Source organism: Saimiri boliviensis, chromosome 15 (genome assembly GCF_048565385.1).
Source record: "Saimiri boliviensis isolate mSaiBol1 chromosome 15, mSaiBol1.pri, whole genome shotgun sequence".
In the NCBI taxonomy this organism is placed as follows: Eukaryota; Metazoa; Chordata; class Mammalia; order Primates; family Cebidae; genus Saimiri; species Saimiri boliviensis.
In genome coordinates, this window is record NC_133463.1 from 92,324,210 (window position 1) to 92,348,001 (window position 23,792).

Sequence of the window (23,792 nt, forward strand, 5' to 3'; positions counted from 1 at the left end):
CCACCCAGAGCCCTGCTGTGGTCAGTACTGTGTATCAGCAGGTCTCTGATGGGGCAGCTGAGAGCACTGAGGACCAGCCAACTGCAGCCACATGGGGACCCAGCTGAGCTCAGAGCCCCTCTCCCTGCGGGAGGACGAGTCTGCAGCTCAGACTCAGAACCCTTTCCTCGGGGATGCATCCCCTGGCTGGCCTTACCAGTTGCCGGGCTCGTGGCACCACAGGAGAGCAGCTGCTGACGGGGATGGGGATGCAGACGGTGAAGAGGCAGAAGAGGAAGGAAGGGTAACTCACCTGGCGCCCTGGAAGCTGGAGCGTGGCTGCCATTCTGTGCGCATGGGCTGCTGTGGCGTCCTGAAGACGACGGGAGACTGCCCCGGCCTGAAGTCTCCCCCAACTTACCTTCAGTGGGGAGAACTCAGGCTCGGCCCCATTCCACCACGGGTGTGGACGGAGGGCCAGGAGGCAGAAACTGATTCCAGGCGCGGCCTCCTGGGTCGTGGGAGGCGGGTCACTACGCAGCATGGGCCGCAGCGCCCCACGGCTCAATCAGCCCCGAGATCCCAGGCCGGCCGGGGCCGGAGTCCGGGCCGGGGGGGTCCAGGGAGGCCGCTCACGGCTGGAAGCTGGCCGTTCCCGCGGTCCGGACCTGCCGAAGGCCCTGGAAGTGGGGCGCAGGGCCGTTCTACCTGCCCGGGCCGGCCTGGAGCAGAGACTCCCCAGGGCCGAGGGCCGGAGAGCGGGGAGGCGCCGGGGGGCTGCCGCAGGCCCCAGGCTCCGGGTGCGGGCACGGCCCGGCCTCTGCAGCCCGCCGGCGGCTCCCGCGGCGCCCGGAACGGCCCCTCCTGGACCGGCCGCCGCCTCCCCGCCCGCGTGACGCTTCTTCCCAGTCTGACACCGCCCCACCCGCTCGCTCGGCCCGGGGCAGCCACCTGGACCGCGCCGAGCCCGGAGCCGACCCGCCCACAGCCCCGGGTCCGGAGCCGGAGAAGGGGCAGGTCCCGGCGGAAGTGCACCTGCCCCGCCCCCTGCGGGCCTAGGAGCGCCTCCGAGAGCGCCGGAACCGGAAGCGGGCCGCGGTCCCGCCCTCATTCTTCCGGGGCCGCTCTGGGATGGCAGGAGGCCCGCGCCGTCTATGGTCCGTGGGCGGGTCTCGGGCGGCGCCGCTGCGCGTTCGGGCCGCGTCCCCCCGACCCGAACCCTGACGCCGCGGGGCCCCCGGCTCCGCCGTCGCTCACCGCACCGCGTGTGTCCCGATTCGCCATGCCACCAAAAAGTTACTTATGAAGATGGTCCGATGATTGGGGCTCTGAACGCACGCCCCGAAATGAAGGCCCGGAGGCAGCGTTTTCCCGCGACCTGCCCGCCGTCGGTCTCCGTCCTGCGCCCCCGCGGGCTCCTGCAGAGCGAACCCCGTTCCCTCGGGCGGGTCTCGGGGACCACCCGCCTTTCTGTGCGGAAGCCGTGGGTGGAGGCGGCGCGGAGCCCCAGCTTCTCGGGAGGCCGAGGCCGGAGGATCGCTCGAACCCGGGGGCGGAGGCCGCGCTCCAGCCCGGGGGACGCGGCGAGACTCCGCCTCAAAATAAACGAATAAAAATAAATCCATTTCTTCGTCTTTTCTTCAAACATCTGCTTTGTGAGTTGGCTTTCCGGGAACCTTCAGAGGGCGAAGGGGCACTTTCCCCTGGGTCCCTGCGCGATCAAGCGTGGGGTTTTTGTTGTTTTGTTTTGTTTTGTTTTGTTTTTTTACACGGAGTTTCGCTCTCGTTATCCAGGCTGGAGTGCAATGGCGCGATCTCGGCTCACCGCAACCTCCGCCTCCTGGGTTCAGGCAATTCTCCTGCCTCAGCCTCCCGAGTAGCTGGGATTACAGGCACGCGCCACCATGCCCAGCTAATTTTTTTGTGTGTTTAGTAGAGACGGGGTTTCACCATGCTGACCAGGATGGCCTCGATCTCCTGACCTCGTGATCCACCCGCCTCGGCTGAGAAAGGGGGGCTGAGAAAGGAGAATCACTTGAACCCAGGAGGCAGAGGCTGTAGTGAGCCGAGATAGCATCACGGCACTCCAGCCTAGGCAACTGCCTCAAAACCAAACCAAACATGGCCGGGTGGAGTGGCTCACACCTGTAATCCCAGTACTTTGGGAGGCTGAGGCAGGTGCATCACCTGAGGTCAGAAGTTCGAGACCAGCCTGACCAAATGGTGAAATCCCATCTCCACTAAACATACAAAAATTAGCTGGGCCTGGTGGTGGGCACCTGTAATACCAGCTACTTGGGAGGCTGAGATACGAGAACCCAAGAAGCAGAGGTTGCAGTGAGCCAAGATAATGGCATTGCACTCCAGCCTGGGTGATGAGAATGAAACTTCGTCTCAAAAACCAAACCAAAACAAACAAACAAACAAAAACTGTAAAACTCTTTGAAGAAAATATAATGGAAAAGCTTCATGACCTTGGACTTGGCAATGACTTTTTGCATATGACATCCAAAGCAAAAGCAACAAAAGAAAAAAAATAAATGAATCGAAATAAAAACTTCTGTGCACCAAAGGAAACTATCAAGAGAGAGAAAAGGCAACCTATAGAATGAAAGGAAATATTTGCAAATCATATATCTAATAAGGAATTAATATCTAAAACAAAGAACCCCTAAAACTCAACAAAACCAAACAGCCAAATTCAAAAATAGGCAGACTTGAAGAGATTTCTGCAAAGAAAATATACAAATGGTTAAGCAACTGAAAAGACGCTCAACATTAGCAAGATGCGAATCCAAACTACAAAGAGATAATACTTCACAACCTTAAAGATGTCTATTATCAAAAAAGCAGAAGATAACAATCGGCAAGGACGAAGAAAAATTGGAACCTTTGTGCTTTGCTGGTGAAAAGGTAAAACAGCACAGCCGCTGTGGAAAATAGTTTGACCATTTCTCAATAAGTTAAGTAATTACCATACTGTTTATTTTTTGAGACAGAGTCTCACTCTGTCACCCAGGCTGGAGTACAATGGCGCTATCTCGGCTCAATGCAACTCCCCCTCCCAGGTTCAAGCAATTCTCTTGCCTCAGCCTACGGAGTAGCTGAGATTACAGGCACGTGCCACCGCACCCAGCTAATTTTTTTTATCTTTAGTAGAGACAGGGTTTCAGTATCTTGGCCAGGCTGGTCTTGAACTCCTGACCTCATGATCCACCCGCCTCGGCCTCCCAAAGTGCTGGGATTACAGGCATGAGCCACTGCGCCCGGCCTTTTTTTTTTTTTTTTTTTTTTTTTTTGAGACAGAGTGTCACTGTCACCCAGGCTGTAGTGCAGCAGTGCAATCTTGGCTCACTGCAACCTCCACTTCCCAGGTTCAGGCAATTCTCCTGCCTCAGCCTCCTGAGTAGCTGGGATTACAGGCGTGCACCACCATACCTGTCTAATTTTCCTATTTTTAGTAGAGACAGATTTTACCATGTTGGCCAGGCTGTTCTCAAACTCCTAACCTTAAATGATTCACCCATCTCAACCTCCCAAAGTGCTACCACACCCGGCCAAAACACTAAATTACCATATGATTCAGCCATTTCACTCTTAGGTATATAGCTAAATGTACTTAAAAGTGAGGAGCGCCGGGCGCGGTGGCTCAAGCCTGTAATCCCAGCACTTTGGGAGGCTGAGGCGGGTGGATCACGAGGTCGAGAGATCGAGACCATCCTCGTCAACATGGTGAAACCCCGTCTCTACTAAAAGTGCAAAAAATTAGCTGGACATGGTGGCGCGTGCCTATAATCCCAGCTACTCAGGAGGCTGAGGCAGGAGAATTGCCTGAGCCCAGGAGGCGGAGGTTGCGGTGAGCCGAGATCGCGCCATTGCGCTCCAGCCTGGGTAACAAGAGCGAAACTCCGTCTCAAAAAAAAAAAAAAAAAGAGGAGCATCCTTTCCAAGGGGCTGGGCAGGTGCGGAGAGGGGTGGAGAGGGGTGGAGCGGTGCTGTCCCAGAGAGGGAGCGTTCTGCTCTGGAAAGTTTGCCCCCCTGTCCCAGGAGGGCGCTGCAGGAGGTCTGACTGCTCCATGGATGGCATGGCGACCCCCATGGCAACACCCATGAACCAGACTTCACCTCTGGAGGGCCTTCTCGAATTAGAAACCTGAAATGGCTGTAAGATCACGGAAAGAGGAAGAAATGATCAACCCCTTTTTGGCCTCAGCCCGCCTCCACCCAGGTGAATAAACAGCCATGTTGCTCACACACTCACACACACACGCGCACACACACACACAGTAGAGATGCAAAAACATATTTTTACACCAATGTTCATATCAGCATTACTCACAATAGGCAAAATGTAGGAACAACTAAATGTCCAACAACAAATAAATGTATAAACAAAATGTACTATATACATTCAATGGAATATTACTTGGTTATAAAAAGTAATGGAGGCCAGGCACAGTGGCTCACGCCTGCATTCTCAGCACATTGGGAAGCCAAGGTGGGTAGATCACTTGAGGTCAGGAGTTTGAGACCAGCCTGAGCAATACAGTGAATTCACTCCAACTCTGCCAAAAAGTACAAATATTAAGCGGGGCACAGTAGCTCACACCTGTTAATCCCAGCACTTTGGGGGGCTGAGGCAGGTGAATCACCTGAGGTCAGGAGTTTGAGACCAGCCTGGTCGACATGGTGAAACCTTGTCTCTACTAAAAATATAAAAATTAGCCAGGTGTGGTGGAGGGCACCTGTAATCCCAGCTACTCAGGAGGCTGAGGCAGGAGAATGACTTGAATCCAGAAGGTGGAGACTGCAGTGAGCCAAGACTGTGCCACTGCACTCCAGCCTGGGCAACAAGAGCAAAACTTCATCTCAAAAAAAAAAAAAAAAAAAAAAAAAAATCAGCCAGGTGCGATGGTGTGCACCTGTGGTTCCAGATACCGGGCAGGGTGAGGTGAGAGAATTGTTTAAACCTGGGAGGGTGAAGGTGCAGAACCAAGATCACACGGTTGCATTCCAGCCTGGGCTACAGAGTAAGACCCAGTCTCAAAAAAAAAAAAAAAAAAAGTAGTGGGGTTCTGAAACAGGTTACGACATGGAAAAACCTTGAAAAGATTATGCTAAATGAACTAAGCCAGACATAGAAAGAGACACAGATTACATGACTCCACACATATTTATGTTCCTAGAATAGACAAATTCAAAGAGACAGAAAATAGAATTGCATTTACCAGCAGCGGGGAGAAGGGGGAAATAAAGAGTTATTGTTTCACAGATACAGAGTTTCTGTTTGGAATAATAAAACAGTTCTGGAAATACATAGTGGTGATGGTTACACAACACTAGGATTGTACTTAACGCCTCTGAATTGTACACTTAAAAATGGTTAAAATTGTAAATTTCACATTATATTTCACCACAATAAAAAATGCAACTTCAACTCTATTAACATAAAAAGTATAAATGATATGATTGTTTTATTTACTTATTTTTTAAGACAGTGTTTCGCTCTATCACCCAGGCTGGAGTGCAGTGGCACAATCTTGACTCACTGCAACCTCTGCCTCCCAGGTTCAAGCAATTTTCCTACCTTAGCCTCCAAGTAGCTAGGATTACAGGTGCCCACCACCACACCCGGCTGGTTTTTGTATTTTTAGTAGAGGCAGGGTTTCACCATATAGACCAGGCTGGTCTCAAACTCCTGACCTCAAGTGATCCACCCAACCTAGCCTCCCAAAATGTTCGGATTACCGGCATGAGCCACCATGCCACGCTGGTATGTTTTAAAATTTACAACATGTAATTTTGTGGTGTTATCTTCAGTGTGAATTTTCTGATATTGAGAAAATAGCAAAAGTGAAGATCCTAGGTGCTGCAGTGACAAGCATTACAGTATTTTCTTTTTAAAATGCTCTCCAGTATGTCTGAAAGAAAACATTCTAAATCAGTGCGTGAATTTTTTTTTCTAAGTGGGAGAGATTACGGGAGCTTCTTTTTTGCTCACTTTTCTCTCTCAATTTCTCTAAAATGAACATGCACTGCTTTTGATTTAAGAAAAGGGGTTTCTTTAATTAGAAATGCTCTTTCACCCTGTGAAAACATTGTGTGGATAATCAACAAAGGGCAGGGTCAGGTGCTGGGGGCGCATGCAGGAAGTACTCAACTGGACTCTGCCCTCAGACACTGCTCCTGTTACATGGAGAAGTCCTCCCGAAGGTGAATCCTCTGATGCTGACACATGTTGGAACTGTGCCGGAAGGCCTTCCCACACTCACTGCACTTGTAGGGTTTCTCTCCAGTGTGGATCCTCCGGTGCTGAATCAAGTAAGTGCTCTGGCTGAAGGCTTTCTTGCAATCACTGCATTTGTAAGGTTTCTCTCCGTGGTGTGACCTTTGGTGGTGAATGAGTCTGGAACTGTTGTGGAAGGCCTTCCCACACTCACTGCACTTGTAGGGCTTCTCTCCTGTGTGGATTCTCTGATGCTGGATGAGATGTGTGCTCTGGCTGAAAACTTTGCCACAGTCATTACATTCATAGGGCTTCTCTCCAGTGTGGCTTCTCTGGTGTTCAACAAGTTTGGTTTTTTGAATGAAAGCTTTCTCACATTCATTACATTTATAGGGTTTCTCTCCAGTATGAATTCTCTGATGTTGGATGAGGTTAGAGCTTTGTGTAAAGCCTTTGCCACATTCCTTACACTCAAATGGCTTCTCTCCAGTGTGAGTCCGACGATGTCGGATGAGGATTGAGCCATCGCTGAAGGCTTTCCCACAGTCATTACATTTATAGGGTTTCTCTCCAGTGTGGATTCTCTGGTGGTAAATAAGGGAAGAGTAGGCACTGAAGTGTTTCCCACACTCACCACACTTGTAGGGTTTCTCCCCGGTGTGAATCCTTTGATGCTTCATGAGGTTGGGCCTCCGATTGAATGTCTTCCCACATTCATCACACCGATAGGGAATCTCTCCTGAGTGCATCCTTCGGTGATTGATGAACTCACAGCTCTGGCTGAAGGCTTTTCCACACTCATCACATTTGTAGGGCTTCTCTTCACTGTGAAGCCGCTGATGCTTGACAAGGTTGGCACTGTACCTGAATGTTTTCCCACAGTAACTACAATAATGCAATTTTTTCCCAGTAGCAATTTTCTGATCTTCTTTAACAACTAAGTTTGCCCTGAAGATTTCCCCAGAATCACGAATTGTATTTGTTTTTTTTGACCTGTGTACACGCTTATGATTGTTGAGATATGACCTCTGTTCAAAACTTTGCTCACATATATCACATTTGTGGGGTCTCTGGTCAGGAACAGGTCTTGACACCAACCTGAGGCTTTCTCCAGATTCTCTGCTGCTCTCCCCTTTGGTCAGTGTGACTGGCTTGGTTTGCTCCTCTAGCTTTTCCAGGCTCCCCTCTGGCTTCCTGGCATGATTAGAGCCATCTACTGGCTCAGATCCCTGGGGAAAAGTCCCCTTCAGTTGGCCCAGTTCTTCCTTGTCAAATGTCTCCCGTGAAGTCAACTCCTTGTACTCAGTGCTGGTCCCAAGAGCTGAAACAAAAAACAGAACATCTAAAGGTCACCTGCTCTGACTCTGCAAGGCAGGCATGAGATGTTGCTGGCCACATCTGATCATCTCCAAAGTCACAACAGCCTTGCAAAGATGACAGTCTGTAGCTCAGAGCCTTACGCAGCTTACCCAGGGTCACAGTCGTACAGCCCTTCAAACATCCACTCCTTTTTTCCTTGATTTGACACTCACACAACAAACTTCTCCTGGGTGGCCACTCCCCAGGAACAGAAAGTGACAAGTACCCAAGTGGGGTCCTGCCACATGGCCCCTCAGAGACTGACACCAGCAGCCACACTCAGGATTCATTAGTCCTGGCCCCTACTTGCCAGCTGAGCCACCTGAGGCAACAACTCACCTACCTTTCTGAGCCTTGGTTTCTCCATCTGCGACCACATGGCACTGTCATGAGAACAAAATAGAGTAACACAACAGACTGACCATGAAGCACTCAGCCCAGTGCCCAGCATGGTGAGTTCCAGGTGCAAGCAGCTCATGACTGCAACTTTCTTTTCTTTTCTTTTCTTTTTTTTTTTTTGAGACGGAGTCTTGCTCTGTCTCCAGGCTGGAGTGGAGTGGCACGATCTCAGCTCACTGCAACCTCCGCCTCCCAAGTGATTCTCCTGCCTCAGCCTCCCAAGGAGCTGGGATTGCAGATGCACGCCACCAAGCAAGGCTAATTTTTTGCATTTTTAGTAGAGAAGGGGTTTCACCATGTTGGCCAGCCTGGTCTTCAACTCCTGACTTCATGATCCGCCTGCCTTGGCCTCCCAAAGTGCTGGGATTACAGGTGTGAGCCACCACGCCCAGTTGACTGCCACTTTAATCACTGCTCCCTTCCCAGTCCCAAGGGGTCTATCCTTCCACCCCTTGCTTGGCTCTGCACTGCACGTGAGCAGGTGCTGAACACCAACATATGCCAAGATGTGCAGCAGATAGTGCTCACATGCTGCTACAGGAGCTGACGCTGGAGCTGCTGCTTTGGAGGACAGTTTGGCAACCTCATCTAAAGCTGATGATCTACGAACATGCTGACCCAGCGACTGCTCCCAGGTACACATCCACCAGAAATGTATTCTGGGCACCATAGAGATGCACGCGCAGGAATGGCCACAGCATTTCCTCTACAACCCCAAACTGGGGACAACTGAATTTCCTCCACAAGTAGAAGGGAACATAAATTGTGGTATGTTCATATAACAGAACAATGGCAACCAAACAGAGCACACTGCTCCTCCATGAAACATAATGGTAGCAAAAGATGCCCTGTGAGAGTCAAGACAGAAAAATTCGAAGGGTGAAGAGGCCTCTTGCAACAGGAGACAGAAAGAAGGACCCTGTGGGGAGCAGTGGAACATGACAAGAAAGCCAGGAAGCTCCTGGGGAGCTGAAAACATTCTGTATTTTAATCTGAAGGATGATTTTTTTCATAAAAATTCACTGAGTTATAAACTTACAGTTTGTCCTATTTCTATAGATATTTACATCCAAATAAGCAAATTTACAAAATAAGAAGTCCTTTGAGCCAGCAGTTCCTTCCTAGGACATCATCAGACACATGCAAAAAGGTGACCATCAGAGCTATCCAGAGAAAAATTAGACGACAATCTTCTGACCGGCACTTCCACTGAAGACGCAATTGAGACTCATGCACACAGAAATGGAAACACATTCCGTGTACATTTCTGCACAGCAGAATGCACTGTCATTCCTGTTAAGAAGCAGTGTCAGCTGGGCGTGGTGGCTCACGCCTGTAATCCCAGCACTTTGGGAGGCCAAGGTGGAAGGATTGCTTGAGCCCAGGAGTTTGAGACCAGCCTGGGCAATACAGTGAAACCCCAACTGCACTAAAAATAAAAAATTAGCTGGGCGTGGTGGCAAACGCCTGTAGTCCCAGCTACTTGGGAGGCTGAGGCAGGAGAATTGTTTGAACCCAGAAGATGGAGGCTGCAGCAAGCTGAGATCGTGCCACTGCACTCCAGCCTGAGCAACACAGCAAGACTCCATCTCAAAAAAAAAAAAAAAAAAAGCAGCAGTGTCTGGGCCAGGTGCAGTCACTCACACCTGTAATCCCAGCACTTTGGAAGGCCAAGGCGAGAGAATTGCTTGAGCCCAGGAGTTCAAGACCAGCCTGAGCAACATAGTGAAACCTTTTGGTCTGTAAAAAATTAAAAAATTAGCCGGGTGTGGTGACACATCCCTGTGGTCCCATCTACTTGGGAGGCTGAGGTGGGAGGATTGCTTGAGTGCAAAAGGTCAAGGCTGCAGTGAACCATGATCACTCCCCTGCATGCCAGCCTGGGTGACAGAAGGCAACCCTGTCTCAAAAAAACAAAAACCAAAAAAAGCAGTGTCCTTACATAACAGTGGAAAGACCAGTGCTAGAAAAGGAATAACAGAAATATACTAGAACACAACTCTGTCTGAGTAGTGAGATTCAGCAGTATGTATTCTCCCCCTTTTCATAGTGCATTAATTTACAAGAGAGGGGAATGAAGTGATAGTCCCCATCACTAGGCTCTCATTGTCTGGCACAAGTTCTGGAGGGGAGGGTTCTGTGATTCCGCAGCCCCTAACCTCCCCTTACAGCACTCCTGGGCTGCACCTGCTCATTCCTTTCTACCCGGGACCCGCCTGGATGCCCATTCCGATTTTCCACAGAAATGCTGCCCTGGCCACACCTTCCTAGAAGATTCTGCTCAAGAATCTCCCCGACAAGGTACCCAGACTGAGAGAGGTGACCTGGGGTTCAGCAGAAGCCAATGTTAGGCCTCCTGTGCTAGTCCCAATGCATCTTTCCCACAAACTCCTGAGTCATTAACCAGACACCCTGGACCCCAACAAATGCTCGTTCAGCAACTTGAGTTGGGGAGCAGATCCCCTCACGCACCTGGGCTGTTGACTCTCAGGTACTCTCTCCCAGAAGTGCCCTGCACATCCAGGACCCAGGGTCATCCCCTCGCTCCAACTGTGAGATCACTCCAGGCTTGGGGCCTGCAGGTCCTACCCCTGGGAAGGAGACAGGGCCTGGGGTTGGTACCAAGGACACCGGGCAGCACCTAGTGCCATCTCACCCTGGGGCTGCAGGGGAAGGGAGGCACAGGTAGAGGGGTGATGGAAGCCTGGACACTCTCTGGAGGGCACTGAGATTGGCTGGGACAGTCCTGAAGACAAAGGTCTGAGCAGAGGGGAACAAGAGCTCAGGGGTTCCCTCTACTAGGAAGTGTGCAACTCTGATGCCCCAGTCTCCCCACCCCACCAGGGAGGGGTCTGCCTGGGACCTGGGGTGAGAGGGAAGGGAAGGGCTGACTCAGGAAGGTCCCAGCACCATGCCTCCCCTCATCTTCTCAGATCAGATGCCTGCCTGGGATAAAGGTCATTACCTACCTCTGCACCCAGGGGATTAGGCCCACAGCCCAGCCTCCTTAGCCCCCAGGGCTGTTCCCAGAGCTGAGTCCTGAGGAGGGCCTTACCCAGTGAGACTAAGTTCCCGTAGGTCTCCAGCATCACATCCCTGTAGAGGCCCCTTTGAGCAGGGCCCAGGCGGCCCCATTCCTCCCGGGAGAGGAGCACAGCCACGTCCTCAAAGGTCACCTCGGCCTGGAATGACAGGGGCTGCTGCAGCCCAGGTGTGGTCCAGAGTGGGCTGGTAGGGGCAGCGGGGGAGCAAAAGCATGCTAAAAGCAGCAGCTCAGTGGGTAGCCTGACCCATCTGCCACTAAGCCAGCTAATACTACCCAAGAGGTGCCTGCATAGGGTTCCCAGGGCCACCCCTACCATCATGTCAGCACCCCAAACCAGAGATACCTGACAGTGTTTGTCAGGGAAAGCCCTGGGTAAAGACTTTACAACTCCCAGGAGGACAGATACTCACCTGGGGTGGAGCAGACAGGAACAAGGCTGCCATTGCCTGAGTCTTGGGCTTTCCAGGGCAGCGGGCAAGATCTGGGAACTCAGGTGCTGAGGGAAGAGAACAGAACAAGTGGAGGCCCAGTCTGGCCACTTCTTCCACAGGTCAAGTGACTTGGTGCTGCCATAAACAGCCCTGCCTGCGTCACTGGCTCACCCCCGCCCATCCCAGTGGGAGTACTGCTGGACACTCAGGCACAGACTTCACTCTTTGCCTGGGACTGCCCTCTCCAGCCCTACTTTTTTTTTTTTGAGACAGGGTTTCTCTTAGTTGCCCGGGCTGGAGGACAGTGGCGTGATCTCAGCTCAGTGGCATCATCACTGCAGCCTTGATCTTCCAAATTCAAGTAATTATCTCACCTCAGCCTCCTGAGTAGCTAGGACTACAGGCTCATACCACCACAACCAGTTAATTTTTGTATTTTTTTTTTTTTTTTGAGAGGGAGTTTCGCTCTTGTTACCCAGGCTGGAGTGCAATGGCGCGATCTCGGCTCACCGCAACCTCCGCCTCCTGGGTTCAGGCAATTCTCCTGCCTCAGCCTCCTGAGTAGCTGGGATTACAGGCACGTGCCACCATGCCCAGCTAATTTTTTGTATTTTTAGTAGAGACGGGGTTTCACCATGTTGACCAGGATGGTCTCGATCTCTCGATCTCGTGATCCACCCGCCTCGGCCTCCTAAAGTGCTGGGATTACAAGCTTGAGCCACCGCGCCCGGCAATTTCTGTATTTTTTTTATACAGATGGGTTTCACTATTTTGCCCAGGTTGGTCTTGAACTCTTGAGTTCAAGCAATCCTCCTGCCTTGGCCTCCCAAAGTGCTGGGATTACAGGTGTGCACCAGAGTGCCCAGCCTCCAGCCTCACCTGTATTGACTGCTGCCCTCGGGCTGTCTTTCCCCCTCCTCCTCTCTGGCATGCTAAGCAGTGTCATTCAGGAGGAAGATGACAATACTCATTCACCTTATCTGGAAGAATGAAGACAAAATGTTAAGGGCTAAGGACGAAAAGAAAATTAAAACAACAGAAGGGGCCAGCCTTGGTGGCTCACACCTGCAATCCCAGCGCTTTGGGAGGCTGAGGTGGGAGGACAGCTTGAGCCCAGGAATTTGAGATAAGCCTGGGCAACATAAGGAGACCTCAATGCTATAAAAAAAGTTAGTCAGCTGTGATGGCACACACTTGTAGTCTCAGTTACTTGGGAGACTGAGATGGGAGGATCACTTGGCCCAGGAAGTGGAGGCTGCAGTCAGCTATGATCGCACCACTGCATTCCAGCCTGGGTGACAGAGCGAGACTCCATCCCCCCCTAAAAAAGAGAGAGAGCAGTGCACCAACATGTGCAGCAAGTACTTCCCATGCCTGGAACATGGTGGCCCTGAGAGCTGGGAGCGAGCCAAGGACAGCCCAGCACTCCTGTGCCAGGTGTTGCCCAGGGTCTCCTGCTGCAGAGAGTAAAACCTCTACATGGCTAAGCAAAACTCTGTCTCAAAATAAATAAATAAAATAAGATGGACTCACTTACCAGAAGCACAAGACTCTCGGATTAGATGCACATGATGCACCTATTTGGCCTAAAATAAAATAACACAGAAAGGCTAAATATTAGTAAATATTAGATCAAACACTAGTTAAAATAAAGCTGTGGTAGCTACATATCTTTTCCGTATCTTTAAAGCTTTTTCTTGAAGTATATGTGTATTTTAAAAGCTGACAAATCCTGAGTACACAGTTCAGTGGACCATCACAAACTGCAGAAACCCACGGGACTAGCACCAGCGTCAAGAAAGCACAGGACCAGGCAGGGCACGGTGGCTCACGCCTGTAATCCCAGCACTTTGGGAGGCTGAGGCGAACAGATCACTTGAGGTCAAGACTTCAAGACCTGCATGGCCAACAAGGCAAAAGCCTATCTCTACTAAAAATACAAAAACTAGCCAGGCGTGGTGGTGCACACTTGTAATCCCAACTACTTGGGAGGCTGAGGCAGGAGAATCACTTGAACCCGGAAGGTGGAGGTTGCAGTAAACCAAAAGAATGCGCCACTACACTCCAGCATGGGCGACAGAGCAAGACTCCATCTCGAAAAAAAAAAAAAAGGAAAAAAAGAAGAAAGAGCAGGACCTAGTCCCGATCGTCCTCCTGTCCCTGAAGTCACAGCTTCCAAACCCAACTCTGAAAAGGTAAACCTCTATCCTGACTTTCTACACCACAGATCAGTTATGATGTTGGCTTCTTCCCAGTATTGTGGTGTTTGTGAGCTTAATGTATCTTGGTGCATCTGGTTCAGCTATATTCACACCAATCAAAAGAGAACTGAAAGCCGGGCGCGGTGGCTCAAGCCTGTAATCCCAGCACTCTGGGAGGCCGAGGTGGGTGGATCACAAGGTCAAGAGATCGAGACCATCCGGGTCAACATGGTGAAACCCCGTCTCTACTAAAAATACAAAAAATTAGCTGGGCATGGTGGCGCGTGCCTGTAATCCCAGCTACTCGGGAGGCTGAGGCAGGAGAATTGCCTGAATCCAGGAGGCAGAGGTTGCGGTGAGCCGAGATCGCGCCACTGCACTCCAGCCTGGGTAACAAGAGCGAAACTCCGTCTCAAAAAAAAAAAAAAAAAAAAAAAAGAGAACTGAAGCCAGGCATGGTGACTCACACCTGTAATCCCAGCAGTTTGGTAGGTCGAGGTGGGTGGATCACTTGAAGCCAAGAGTTCAAGACCAGTCTGGCCAACATGGCCAGTCTCTACATGGCCTGTTTCTACTAAAAATACAAAACAATACGCTGGACGAGGTGGCTCACGCCTGTAATCCCAGCACTTTGGGAGGCTGAGGCAGGTGGATCACCTGAGGTCAGGAGTTCGAGACCAGTCTGGTTAACATGGTGAAACCCTGTCTCTACTAAAAAAATTAAAAAATTAGCTGGGTGTGCTGGCATGTGCCTGTAGTCCCAGTTACTTGGGGGACTGAGGCAGGAGAATTGCTTGAACTTGAAAGGCAGAGGTTGCAGTGAGCCCAAATCATGCCACTGCACTCCAGCCTGAGCAGCAGAGTGAGATTGCATCTCAAAAAAACAGATAAACAAAAAAATTAGCCAGGCATAGTGGTGCATGCCTGTAGTCCCAGCTACTCGGGAGGCTGAGGCAGGAGAATCGCTTGAAACTGGAAGGCAGAGGCTGCAGTGAGCCAAGACGGCACCACTGTACTCCAGCCTGGTGAGAGCAAGACTCCATCTCAAAACAAACAAAACAGAAAACAAAAACAGCACTGAAAGCAAAATTTACTAATCAGAATTAAAAAACTACTGCATATTACTAAAAGTCCACCAAAAAGCTGTAATAATTATAAACAGGTATAGATCTACCAAGGAAAAACTGGTAAATCCTCCTCTGGAATGAGATTTTTAACACACTTCCCTCAGAAACAAGTGGGTCAAGTAGAGAATCTCACGCTTAAAACATAGAGAACACACGTTATTTTCAACATACTGAACATAATAATAAAAAAAAAGCAACAGAGATAATTTCACCAAATCCCAAAGGAATATATCATTTGGCAAAACAGTTTCTACCCATATTGTTGTTATATTAGAAACGTAAGATGAAAAGTTACTCTCTCTCCAAAAAAATATACAGGGGCCGGGCGCGGTGGCTCAAGCCTGTAATCCCAGCACTTTGGGAGGCCGAGGCGGGTGGATCACGAGGTCAAGAGATCGAGACCATCCTGACCAACATAGTGAAACCCTGTCTCTACTAAAAATACAAGAAATTAGCTGGGCATGGTGGCACGTGCCTGTAATCCCAGCTACTCAGGAGGCTGAGGCAGGAGAATTGCCTGAACCCAGGAGGCGGAGGTTGCGGTGAGCCGAGATCGCGCCATTGCACTCCAGCCTGGGTAACAAGAGCGAAACTCCGTCTCAAACAAACAAACAAACAAATTATATATATATATATATATATACATGTATAGAAATGGAAATTAAAGTAGAAATAGAACCCAGCCTACCTAAAGAAAATTGTATATCCTCGCCGGGCGCGGTGGCTCAAGCCTGTAATCCCAGCACTTTGGGAAGCCAAGGCAGGTGGATCACAAGGTCGAGAGATCGAGACCAACCTGGTCAACATGGTGAAACCCCGTTTCTACCAAAAATACAAAAAATTAGCTGGGCATGGTGGCACGTGCCTATAATCCCAGCTACTCAGGAGGCTGAGACAGAAGAATTGCCTGAACCCAGGAGGCGGAGGTTGCGGTGAGCCGAGATCGCGCCATTGCACTCTAGCCTGGGTAACAAGAGCGAAACTCCGTCTCAAAAAAAAAAAAAAAGAAAGAAAAGAAAAGAAAATTGTATATCCTTAATACACTCATTTTTAACAGGAAAGACTGAAATAAATAATCTAAGTATTCAACGGGAAATCAGACGCAGGCTGAGGCTCAATCCCAGCACTTTGGGAGAACGAGGTGGACGGATCACTTGAGGTCAGTAGTTTGAGACCACACTGACCAACATGGTGAAACCCTGTCTCTCCTAAAAATACAAAAATTAGCCAGGCATGGTGGCGGGTGCCCATAATCTCAGCTACTCAGGAGGTTGGGGCAGGATAATTGCTTGAACCCAGGAGGCAGAGACTGCAGTGAGCTGAGATCATGCCACTGCACTCCATCCTGAGGAACAAGAGCAAGACTCCATCTCAATAATAATAATAATAATAATAATAATGGGAGACTTTAACACCCCATTGTCAATATTAGATCAATGAGACAGAAAATTAACAGGGATATCCAGGACTTGAACTCAGACCTGGACAAAGCAAACCTAATAGACATTTACAGAACTCTCCACCCCAAATCCACAGAATATACATTCTTCTCAGCACCACATCACACCTACTTTAAAAGTGACCACATAATTGGAAGCAAATAACTCCTCAGCAAATGCAAAAGAACAGAAATCATAACAAACAGTCTCTCAGACCACAGTGCAATCAAGTTAGAACTCAGAATTCAGAAACTAACTCAGAACTGCACAGCTTCATGGAAACTGAACAACGGGCTCTTGAATGTCGACTAGATAAACAATGAAATGAAGGCAGAAATAAAGATGTTCTTCAAAACCAACAAGAACCGAAGACACAACATACCAGAATCTCTGGGACACATTTAAAGCAGTGTCTAGAGGAAAATATATAGCAATAAATGCCCACATGAGAAGCAAGGAAAGATCTAAAATAAACACCCTATCATCAAAATTGAAAGAGCTAGAGGACCAAGATAAAAAAAAAACTCAAAACCTAGCAGAAGACAAGAAATAACTAAGATCAGAGCAGAACTGAAGGAGATAGAGACACAAAAAACCCTTCAAAAAAAAAATCAATAAATCTAGGAGCTGGTTTTTCGAAAAGATCAACAAAATAGACAGACCACTAGCCAGATTAATAAAAAAGAAAAGAGAGAATAATCAAATAGATATAATAAAAAACGATAAAGGGGATATCACCACAGATTCCACAGAAATACAAACCATCATCAGAGATTATTACAAACAACTCTATGCACATAAACCAGTAAACCTAGAAGAAATGAATAAATTCTTGGACACTTGCATCCTCCCAAGCCTAAACCAGGAAGAAGTCAAAACCCTGAATAGACCAATAACAAGGTCTGAAGTTGAGGCAGCAATTAAGAGCCTACCACCGAAAAAAAAGCCCAGGTACAGATGGGTTCACAGCCGAATTCTACCAGATACAGAGAGGAACTGGTACCATTCCTTCTGAAACTATTCCAAACAATCCAAAAAGAGGGAATCCTTCCCAAATCATTTTATGAGACCAACATCATCCTGATACCAAAAGCCGGCAGAGACCCAACAACAGGCGTCCCCAAACTACAGCCCGCGGGCTGCATGCAGCCCCCTGAAGCCGTTTATCCGCCCCCCCGCCGCACTTCAGGAAGGGGCACCTCTTTCACTGGTGGTCAGTGAGAGGAGCGCAGTATGTGACGGCCCTCCAATGGTCAGAGGGACAGTGAACTGGCCCCCTGCGTAAAAAGTTTGGGGACGCCTGCTCAACAAGAAAAGAAACCTTCAGGGCAATATCCATGATGAACATAGATGCAAAATCTTCCGTAAAATACTGGCAAACCGATTGCAACAGCATATCAAAAAGCTCATCCACCATGATCAAGCAGGCTTCATCCCGGGGATGCAAGGCTGGTTCAACATACGCAAGTCTATAAACGCAGAATTCACCACATAAACAGAACCAAAGACAAAAACCACATGATTATCTCAATTGATGCAGAGAAGACCTTTGACAAAATTCAACAGCCCTTTATGCTAAAAACCCTCAATAAACTAGGTATTGATGGAACATATCTCAAAATAATAAAAACTATGACAAACCAATAGCCAATATCATACTGAATGGGCAAAAACTGGAAGCATTCCCTTTGAAATGTGGCACTAGACAAGGATGCCCTCTCTCATCACTCCTATACAATATAGTATTGCAAGTTCTAGCCAGAGCAATCAGGCAAGAAAAAGAAATAAAGGGTATCCAAATTGGAAAGGAGGAAATCAAACTGTCTCTATTTGCAGATGACATGATTGTATATGTAGAAGACCCCATCGTCTCAGCCCAAAAACTCCTTAAGCTGATAAGCAACTTCAGCAAAGTCTCAGGATACAAAATCAATGTGCAAAAATCACAAGCATTCCTATACACCAATAACAGACTTAAAGAGAGCCAAATCAAGAATGAACTGCCATTCACAATTGCTACAAAGACAATAAAATACCTAGGAATACAACTAACAAGGAATGTAAAGGACCTCTTCAAGGAGAATTACAAACCACTGCTCAACGAAATAAGAGAGGACACAAACAGATGGAGAAACATTCCATGTTCATGGTTAGGAAGAATCAACATCGTGAAAATGGCCATACTGCCCAAAGTAATTTACAACTTCAATGCTATCCCCATCAAGCTACCAACGACCTTCTTCACAGAACTGGAAAAAACACCTTAAACTTCATATGGGACCAAAAGAGAGCCCGCATAGCCAAGTCAATCCTAAGCAAAATGAAGCAAACTGGAGGCATCGCACTACCGGACTTCAAACTATACTAAAAGGCTACAGTAATCAAAACAGCATGGTATTGGTACCAAAACAGAGATACAGACCAATGGAACAGAACAAAGGCCTCAGAGGCAACACCACACATCTACAACCATCTGATCTTTGACAAACCTGACAAAAACAAGCAATGGGGAAAGGATTCCGTTTAATAAATGGTGTTGGGAAAACTGGCTAGCCATGTGCACAAAGCAGAAACTGGACCCCTTCCTGACACCTTAACACCATAAAAACCCTAGAAGAAAATCTAGGCAAAACCATTCAGGACATAGGCATAGGCAAGGACTTCATGACCAACACCAAAAGCATTGGCAACAAAAGCCAAAATAGACAAATGCGACCTAATCAAACTCCACAGCTTCTGCACAGCAAAAGAAACAGTCATTACAGTGAATCGGCAACCAACAGAACGGGAAAAAATTTTTGCAATCTACCCATCTGACAAAGGGCTGATATCCAGGATCTACAAAGAACTGAAACAGATTTACAAGAAAAAAACAAACAAGCCCATTCAAAAGTGGGCAAAAGATATAAACAGACATTTTACAAAAGAAGACATACATGACGCCAACAAACATATGAAAAAATGCTCATCATCACCGGTCATTAGAGAAATGCAAATCAAAACTACATCGAGATACCATCTCACGCCAGTTACAATGGCAATCGTTAAAAAAATCTGGAGACAACAGATGCTGGAGAGGATGTGGAGAAATAGGAACACTTTGACACTGTTGGTGGGAGTGTAAATTAGTTCAACCATTGTGGAAGACAGTGTGGTGATTCCTCAAGGACCTAAAAATAGAAATTCCATTTGACCCAACAATCCCATTACTGGGTATATATCCAAAGGATAAATCGTTCTACTACAAGGACACATGCATACAAATGTTCACTGCAGCACTGCTTACAATAGCAAAGACCTGGAACCAACCCAAATGCCCATCGATGATAGACTGGACAGGGAAAATGTGGCACATATACACCATGGAATACTATGCAGTCATAAAAAACGATGAGTTCGTGTCCTTTGTAGGGACATGGATGAACCTGGAAACCATCATTCTCAGCAAACTGACACAAGAACAGAAAATCAAACACCGCATATTCTCACTCATAGGTGGGTATTGAACAATGAAAACACATGGACACAGGGAGGGGAGCACTACACACTGGGGTGTGTCAGGGGGACATAAGGGAGGGACAGTGGGGGTGGTGGGGAGTTGGGGAGAAGATAGCACGGGGAGAAGTGCCAGATATAGGTGATGGGGAGGAAGGCAGCAAATCACACTGCCATGTGTGTACCTATGCAACAATTTTGCATGTTTTTCACATGTACCCCAAAACCTAAAATGCAATAAAATAAAACAAAATTTTTAAAAAGACTGGGCGTGGTAGCTCACACCTGTAATCCCAGCACTTTGGGAGGTCGAGGTTGGTGGATCACCTGAGGTAGGGAGTTCGAGACCAGCCTGATCAACATGGAGAAACCCTGTCTTTACTAAAAATGCAAAAAATTAGCTGGGCATGGTGGTGCATGCCTGTAATCCCAGCTACTTGGGAAGCTAAGGCAGGAGAATCGCTTGAACCCAGGAGGTGGACGTTGCAGTAAGCTGAGATCATACCACTGTGCTCCAGCCTGGGCAACAAGAGCAAAACACCGTCTAAAAAAAAAAAAACCTTAGCTGGGCATGGTTGCATGAACCTGTAATCCCAGCAACCTTCGAGGCTGAGGCAGGAGGATTCCTTGAATCAGGGAGGCGGAGGTTGCAGTGAGTTGAATTGTACAACTGCACTAAAGTGTGAGTCTGGGCGACAGTGTGAGACTTTGTCTCAAAAAAGAAGAAGAAAGAAGAAAAAGAAAGAAAAGAAAGAAAGAAAGAAAAAGAAAGAAAGAAATTCAAAGAAAGAATATGAAAGAAAATAAAATACAATTTAAAGAAATAGAAAACAATCTCTACAGTAATTCTTTGAAAATGCTAATAAAGTACACAAACACCCGGCAAATCCAATAAAGGGAAGGAAAAAAGATGGAAAAGGGGCTGTGCACGGTGGCTCACACCTGTAATCTCAGCAGTCTGAAAGGCCAAGATGGGTGGATCTCTTGAGCCCAGGAGTTCAAGACCAGCCTGCGCAATATGGCAAAACCCCATCTCTACAAAAAATATAAAAATTAGCCAGGCATGTAGTTGTAGTCTCAGCTACTTGAGAGGCTGAAGTGGGAGATTTGCTTGTGCCCAGGAAGCAGAGGCTGTAGTGAGTCGAGATCATACCATTGCACTCCAGCTGGGGTGACAGAGCCCGAGCCAGATCCTCTCAAAAATAACAACAAAAAGAAAATAGATGGAAAGGTAGAAAAGGAAATGCTACTAAGAAGCAAAAAAAGGAAGGAGTGTATATTTAGCACAACTTGAATCTATGCTCCTAGGCTAAAAAAAAAAAAAAAAAAAAAAATTTAAATAGTTTTTTTTTTTTTTTTTTTTAAAGAACAAAAGGCCAGGTGTGGTTGGCTCAGGCCTGGAATCCCCATACTTTGGGAGGCCAAGGCAGGAAGATTGTTTGAGCCCAGGAGTTTAAGCTTCACCTGGCCAATATAGTCAGACTCCATCTCTATCAAAAATATCAAAATATAGCAGGCCTTGGTGGTACATGCCTGTAGCCCTAGCTACTTGGGAGGCTGGGGTGGGAGGATCACTTGACCCCAGGAGGCACAGCAATAGTTCTCAGAGTGTGGTCCAGGGACTCTGGGGTTCCATGCATTCAAGTCTGTGTTCACAACACTAAGAGGACACATTAGAAGCACTTGTAATAGAGTCAGTGACAAGAGAGGAATGCTCCCTTTCCCTGCTGCTATTCAAGCTCCTAGCCAATGCAGTAAGTCACAGAAAAAGAAATACAAGCTATAAGGATAAGAAGAAAAAACACAAAATTGTCATTCTTTGAGAATGATAAAAATATTTTACACAAAATCCAACAGTATCAATCCACTGTTGGGATGACAGTATTCAACAGCATTGCCATATACAAGGTCAATACAGAATAATTAATACCACTCCTATTTGTTAGCAATCAGCAACTGAAAACTGACCATTCACAATAGCTACAAAAACTATACAGTACATTAAGAGTCTTTTAAAAAGGTATGTATGTAATAGACATTATAAAACTATTGAAAGACCTTAGAAAGATCTATGGAGAAACAGACAACATTTCTAAATAGGAGGCTCAATAACAAAGATGTCAATTCTCCCCAAGTTCATTTATTCTGTGCAATTATAATAAACACTTCAACAGGACATGATATATGACCAAAATGACTCCAAATATCACACGAAATAGTAATGATCTAAGATTAGCCAAAGGAGGCAAGGGTGTGCCCTACTAGATATCAAGTCTTGGCTATGGTAATGGAAAGTGAAGTTTAAATATAAGAAGGAAGATAATGGCCGGGCACGGTGGCTCAAGCCTGTAATCCCAGCACTTTGGGAGGCCGAGGCGGGTGGATCATGAGGTCAAGAGATCGAGACCATCCCGGTCAACATGGTGAAACCCCGTCTCTACTAAAAATACAAAAAAATTAGCTGGGCATGGTGGCGCGTGCCTGTAATCCCAGCTACTCAGGAGGCTGAGGTAGGAGAATTGCCTGAACCCAGGAGGCGGAGGTTGCGGTGAGCCGAGATCGTGCCATTGCACTCCAGCCTGGGTAACAAGAGTGAAACTCCGTCTCAAAAAAAAAAAAAAAAAAAGGAAGATAATGGAAGACATCTATGCATATTTTAGTTTACCTGCAATATTAATGACAATGAAGAAGGACAATAAACGGTATTGACAAAACTGGTTTTCCATTGGAAAACAAAATTATTTCCCGGTCTTCTGTGATACACAAATATATTTCAGGCAGGTTGAAGACCTAAATGTTAAAAAAAAATAAAATTTCTTAAAAAAAAAAAGTTTATAAAGAAAAAGATTGTTTGATTCCATCAAAAAGGAAAAAAGGCCAGGTATGGTGGCTCATGCCTGTAATGTAAGCGCTTTGGGAGGCCAAGATGGGCAGATTGCTTGAGCTCAGGAGTAGGAAACCAGCCTGGGTAACATGGTGAAACCCCAGCTCTATACAAATTAGCCAGACATGGTGGTGTGGGCCTGTAGTCCCAGGGAAAATCTCGGTCGGCTAAGGTAGGTAGGAAGATCGTTTGAGAGTGGGAGACCCTTGCTGATGCACACAAGAAGAAACACAAGAATGTTACCGTGTGCCTGGGGGTATCGTCCATCAGCAAAGCCACAGCGGTGCAAAGCAATGAACGACATCAATGTCATGGAGACAGAACACAGCTACAAGGCTGAGAAAACTGTCAGATACAGGATACCCACAATATAAGTCATATATAAAATTTAAAGAGACGGAAACAGTATTAGGAACGCAGACAGAAGAAAACGAGGTCAGGCCAGGCGGGCGGCTCACGCCTGGCATCCCAGCAGTCCGAGAGGCCGAGGAGGGCGGATCACTCGCGGTCGGAGTTTGAGACCAGCCTGGCCAAATGCGTCAACACTGTATCTACTGAAAACGCAGTCGCCGGCCGGGCGTGGGGCGCGCGCGGTCATCCCGGCGGCTCGGGGGGTCGAGGGCCATCGCTCGAACCCGGGAGGCGGAGGCTGCACTGAGCCGGGGTCGCGCCACGGCACCCCGCCCCGGGCGACAGCGCCAGACTAGGTCTCGGGGGGAAAGCAGAGAAAAGGAGGAAGAGGAAAGGAACGGGAAAGAAGGAGGCAACGAGAAACAAAGGCCGCGGCCGCCGGGCGCGGGGGGCGGGGCTGAGGGCGGAGCCCCGCGGGAGGGCGGCGGCGGGGGGAGGACCGAGGACGCGCGGGCCCCGCCCCCGGAACGCCGACAGGAGCGGGGCGTGGGAGGCGGCCGGGCCCGGAGGAAGGGGCGCGGGCGGCCCCGCGTGGGGCCGGGGAGCGGAAGGAGCCCCGCGAGGAGCGACCCCGGGGCCGGGGAAGGGCGGCGAGGCGCGGTCCGTGCTCGGGGCCTTGTCCTGGGGTGGGGTCGGGTCCGTGAAAACGGCAGGACCGACGCCGGCCCGGAGCGCCGCGAGAGGACCGGGAGGGTCCGCGCCCGCGCCCCCGCCCCGCCGGGCTCACACTCACCTCGGCGCCGCCGAGCGGCTCGGCAGCCCCGCCTGGCCCCGCCGGCCCTCCCGCCCCGCCAA

The 23,792-nt window shown here is 48.5% G+C and overlaps 2 protein-coding genes across 6 annotated transcripts in view; both read right to left on the reverse strand.

The window, feature by feature from the left end:
• The window catches only part of ZNF251 (zinc finger protein 251), a 35,404-nt gene extending 34,375 nt beyond the window's left edge, over positions 1-1,029 (reverse strand). For 2 of the 5 annotated variants that reach the window (XM_074387309.1, XM_039464581.2), the window contains exon 1: positions 293-1,029. In XM_074387309.1, coding sequence (XP_074243410.1) covers positions 293-523 — 231 coding nt within the window. In that variant the 5' untranslated portion in view covers positions 524-1,029. The remainder of the gene's footprint in view (positions 1-292) is intronic. The other 3 variants (XM_074387310.1, XM_039464582.2, XM_010329830.3) reach the window with 2 other exon arrangements.
• A 4,105-nt stretch (positions 1,030-5,134) lies between these two features.
• Positions 5,135-23,785, reverse strand: ZNF34 (zinc finger protein 34). Its single transcript, XM_039464585.2, is given in 8 exon segments — positions 5,135-7,526; positions 10,436-10,495; positions 10,498-10,554; positions 11,019-11,145; positions 11,420-11,505; positions 12,320-12,420; positions 12,978-13,026; positions 23,731-23,785. Coding segments are annotated over 6 exon segments (1,755 nt in total). The 5' UTR covers positions 12,387-12,420; positions 12,978-13,026; positions 23,731-23,785; the 3' UTR covers positions 5,135-6,168.
• Positions 23,786-23,792: the final 7 nt, after the last annotated feature.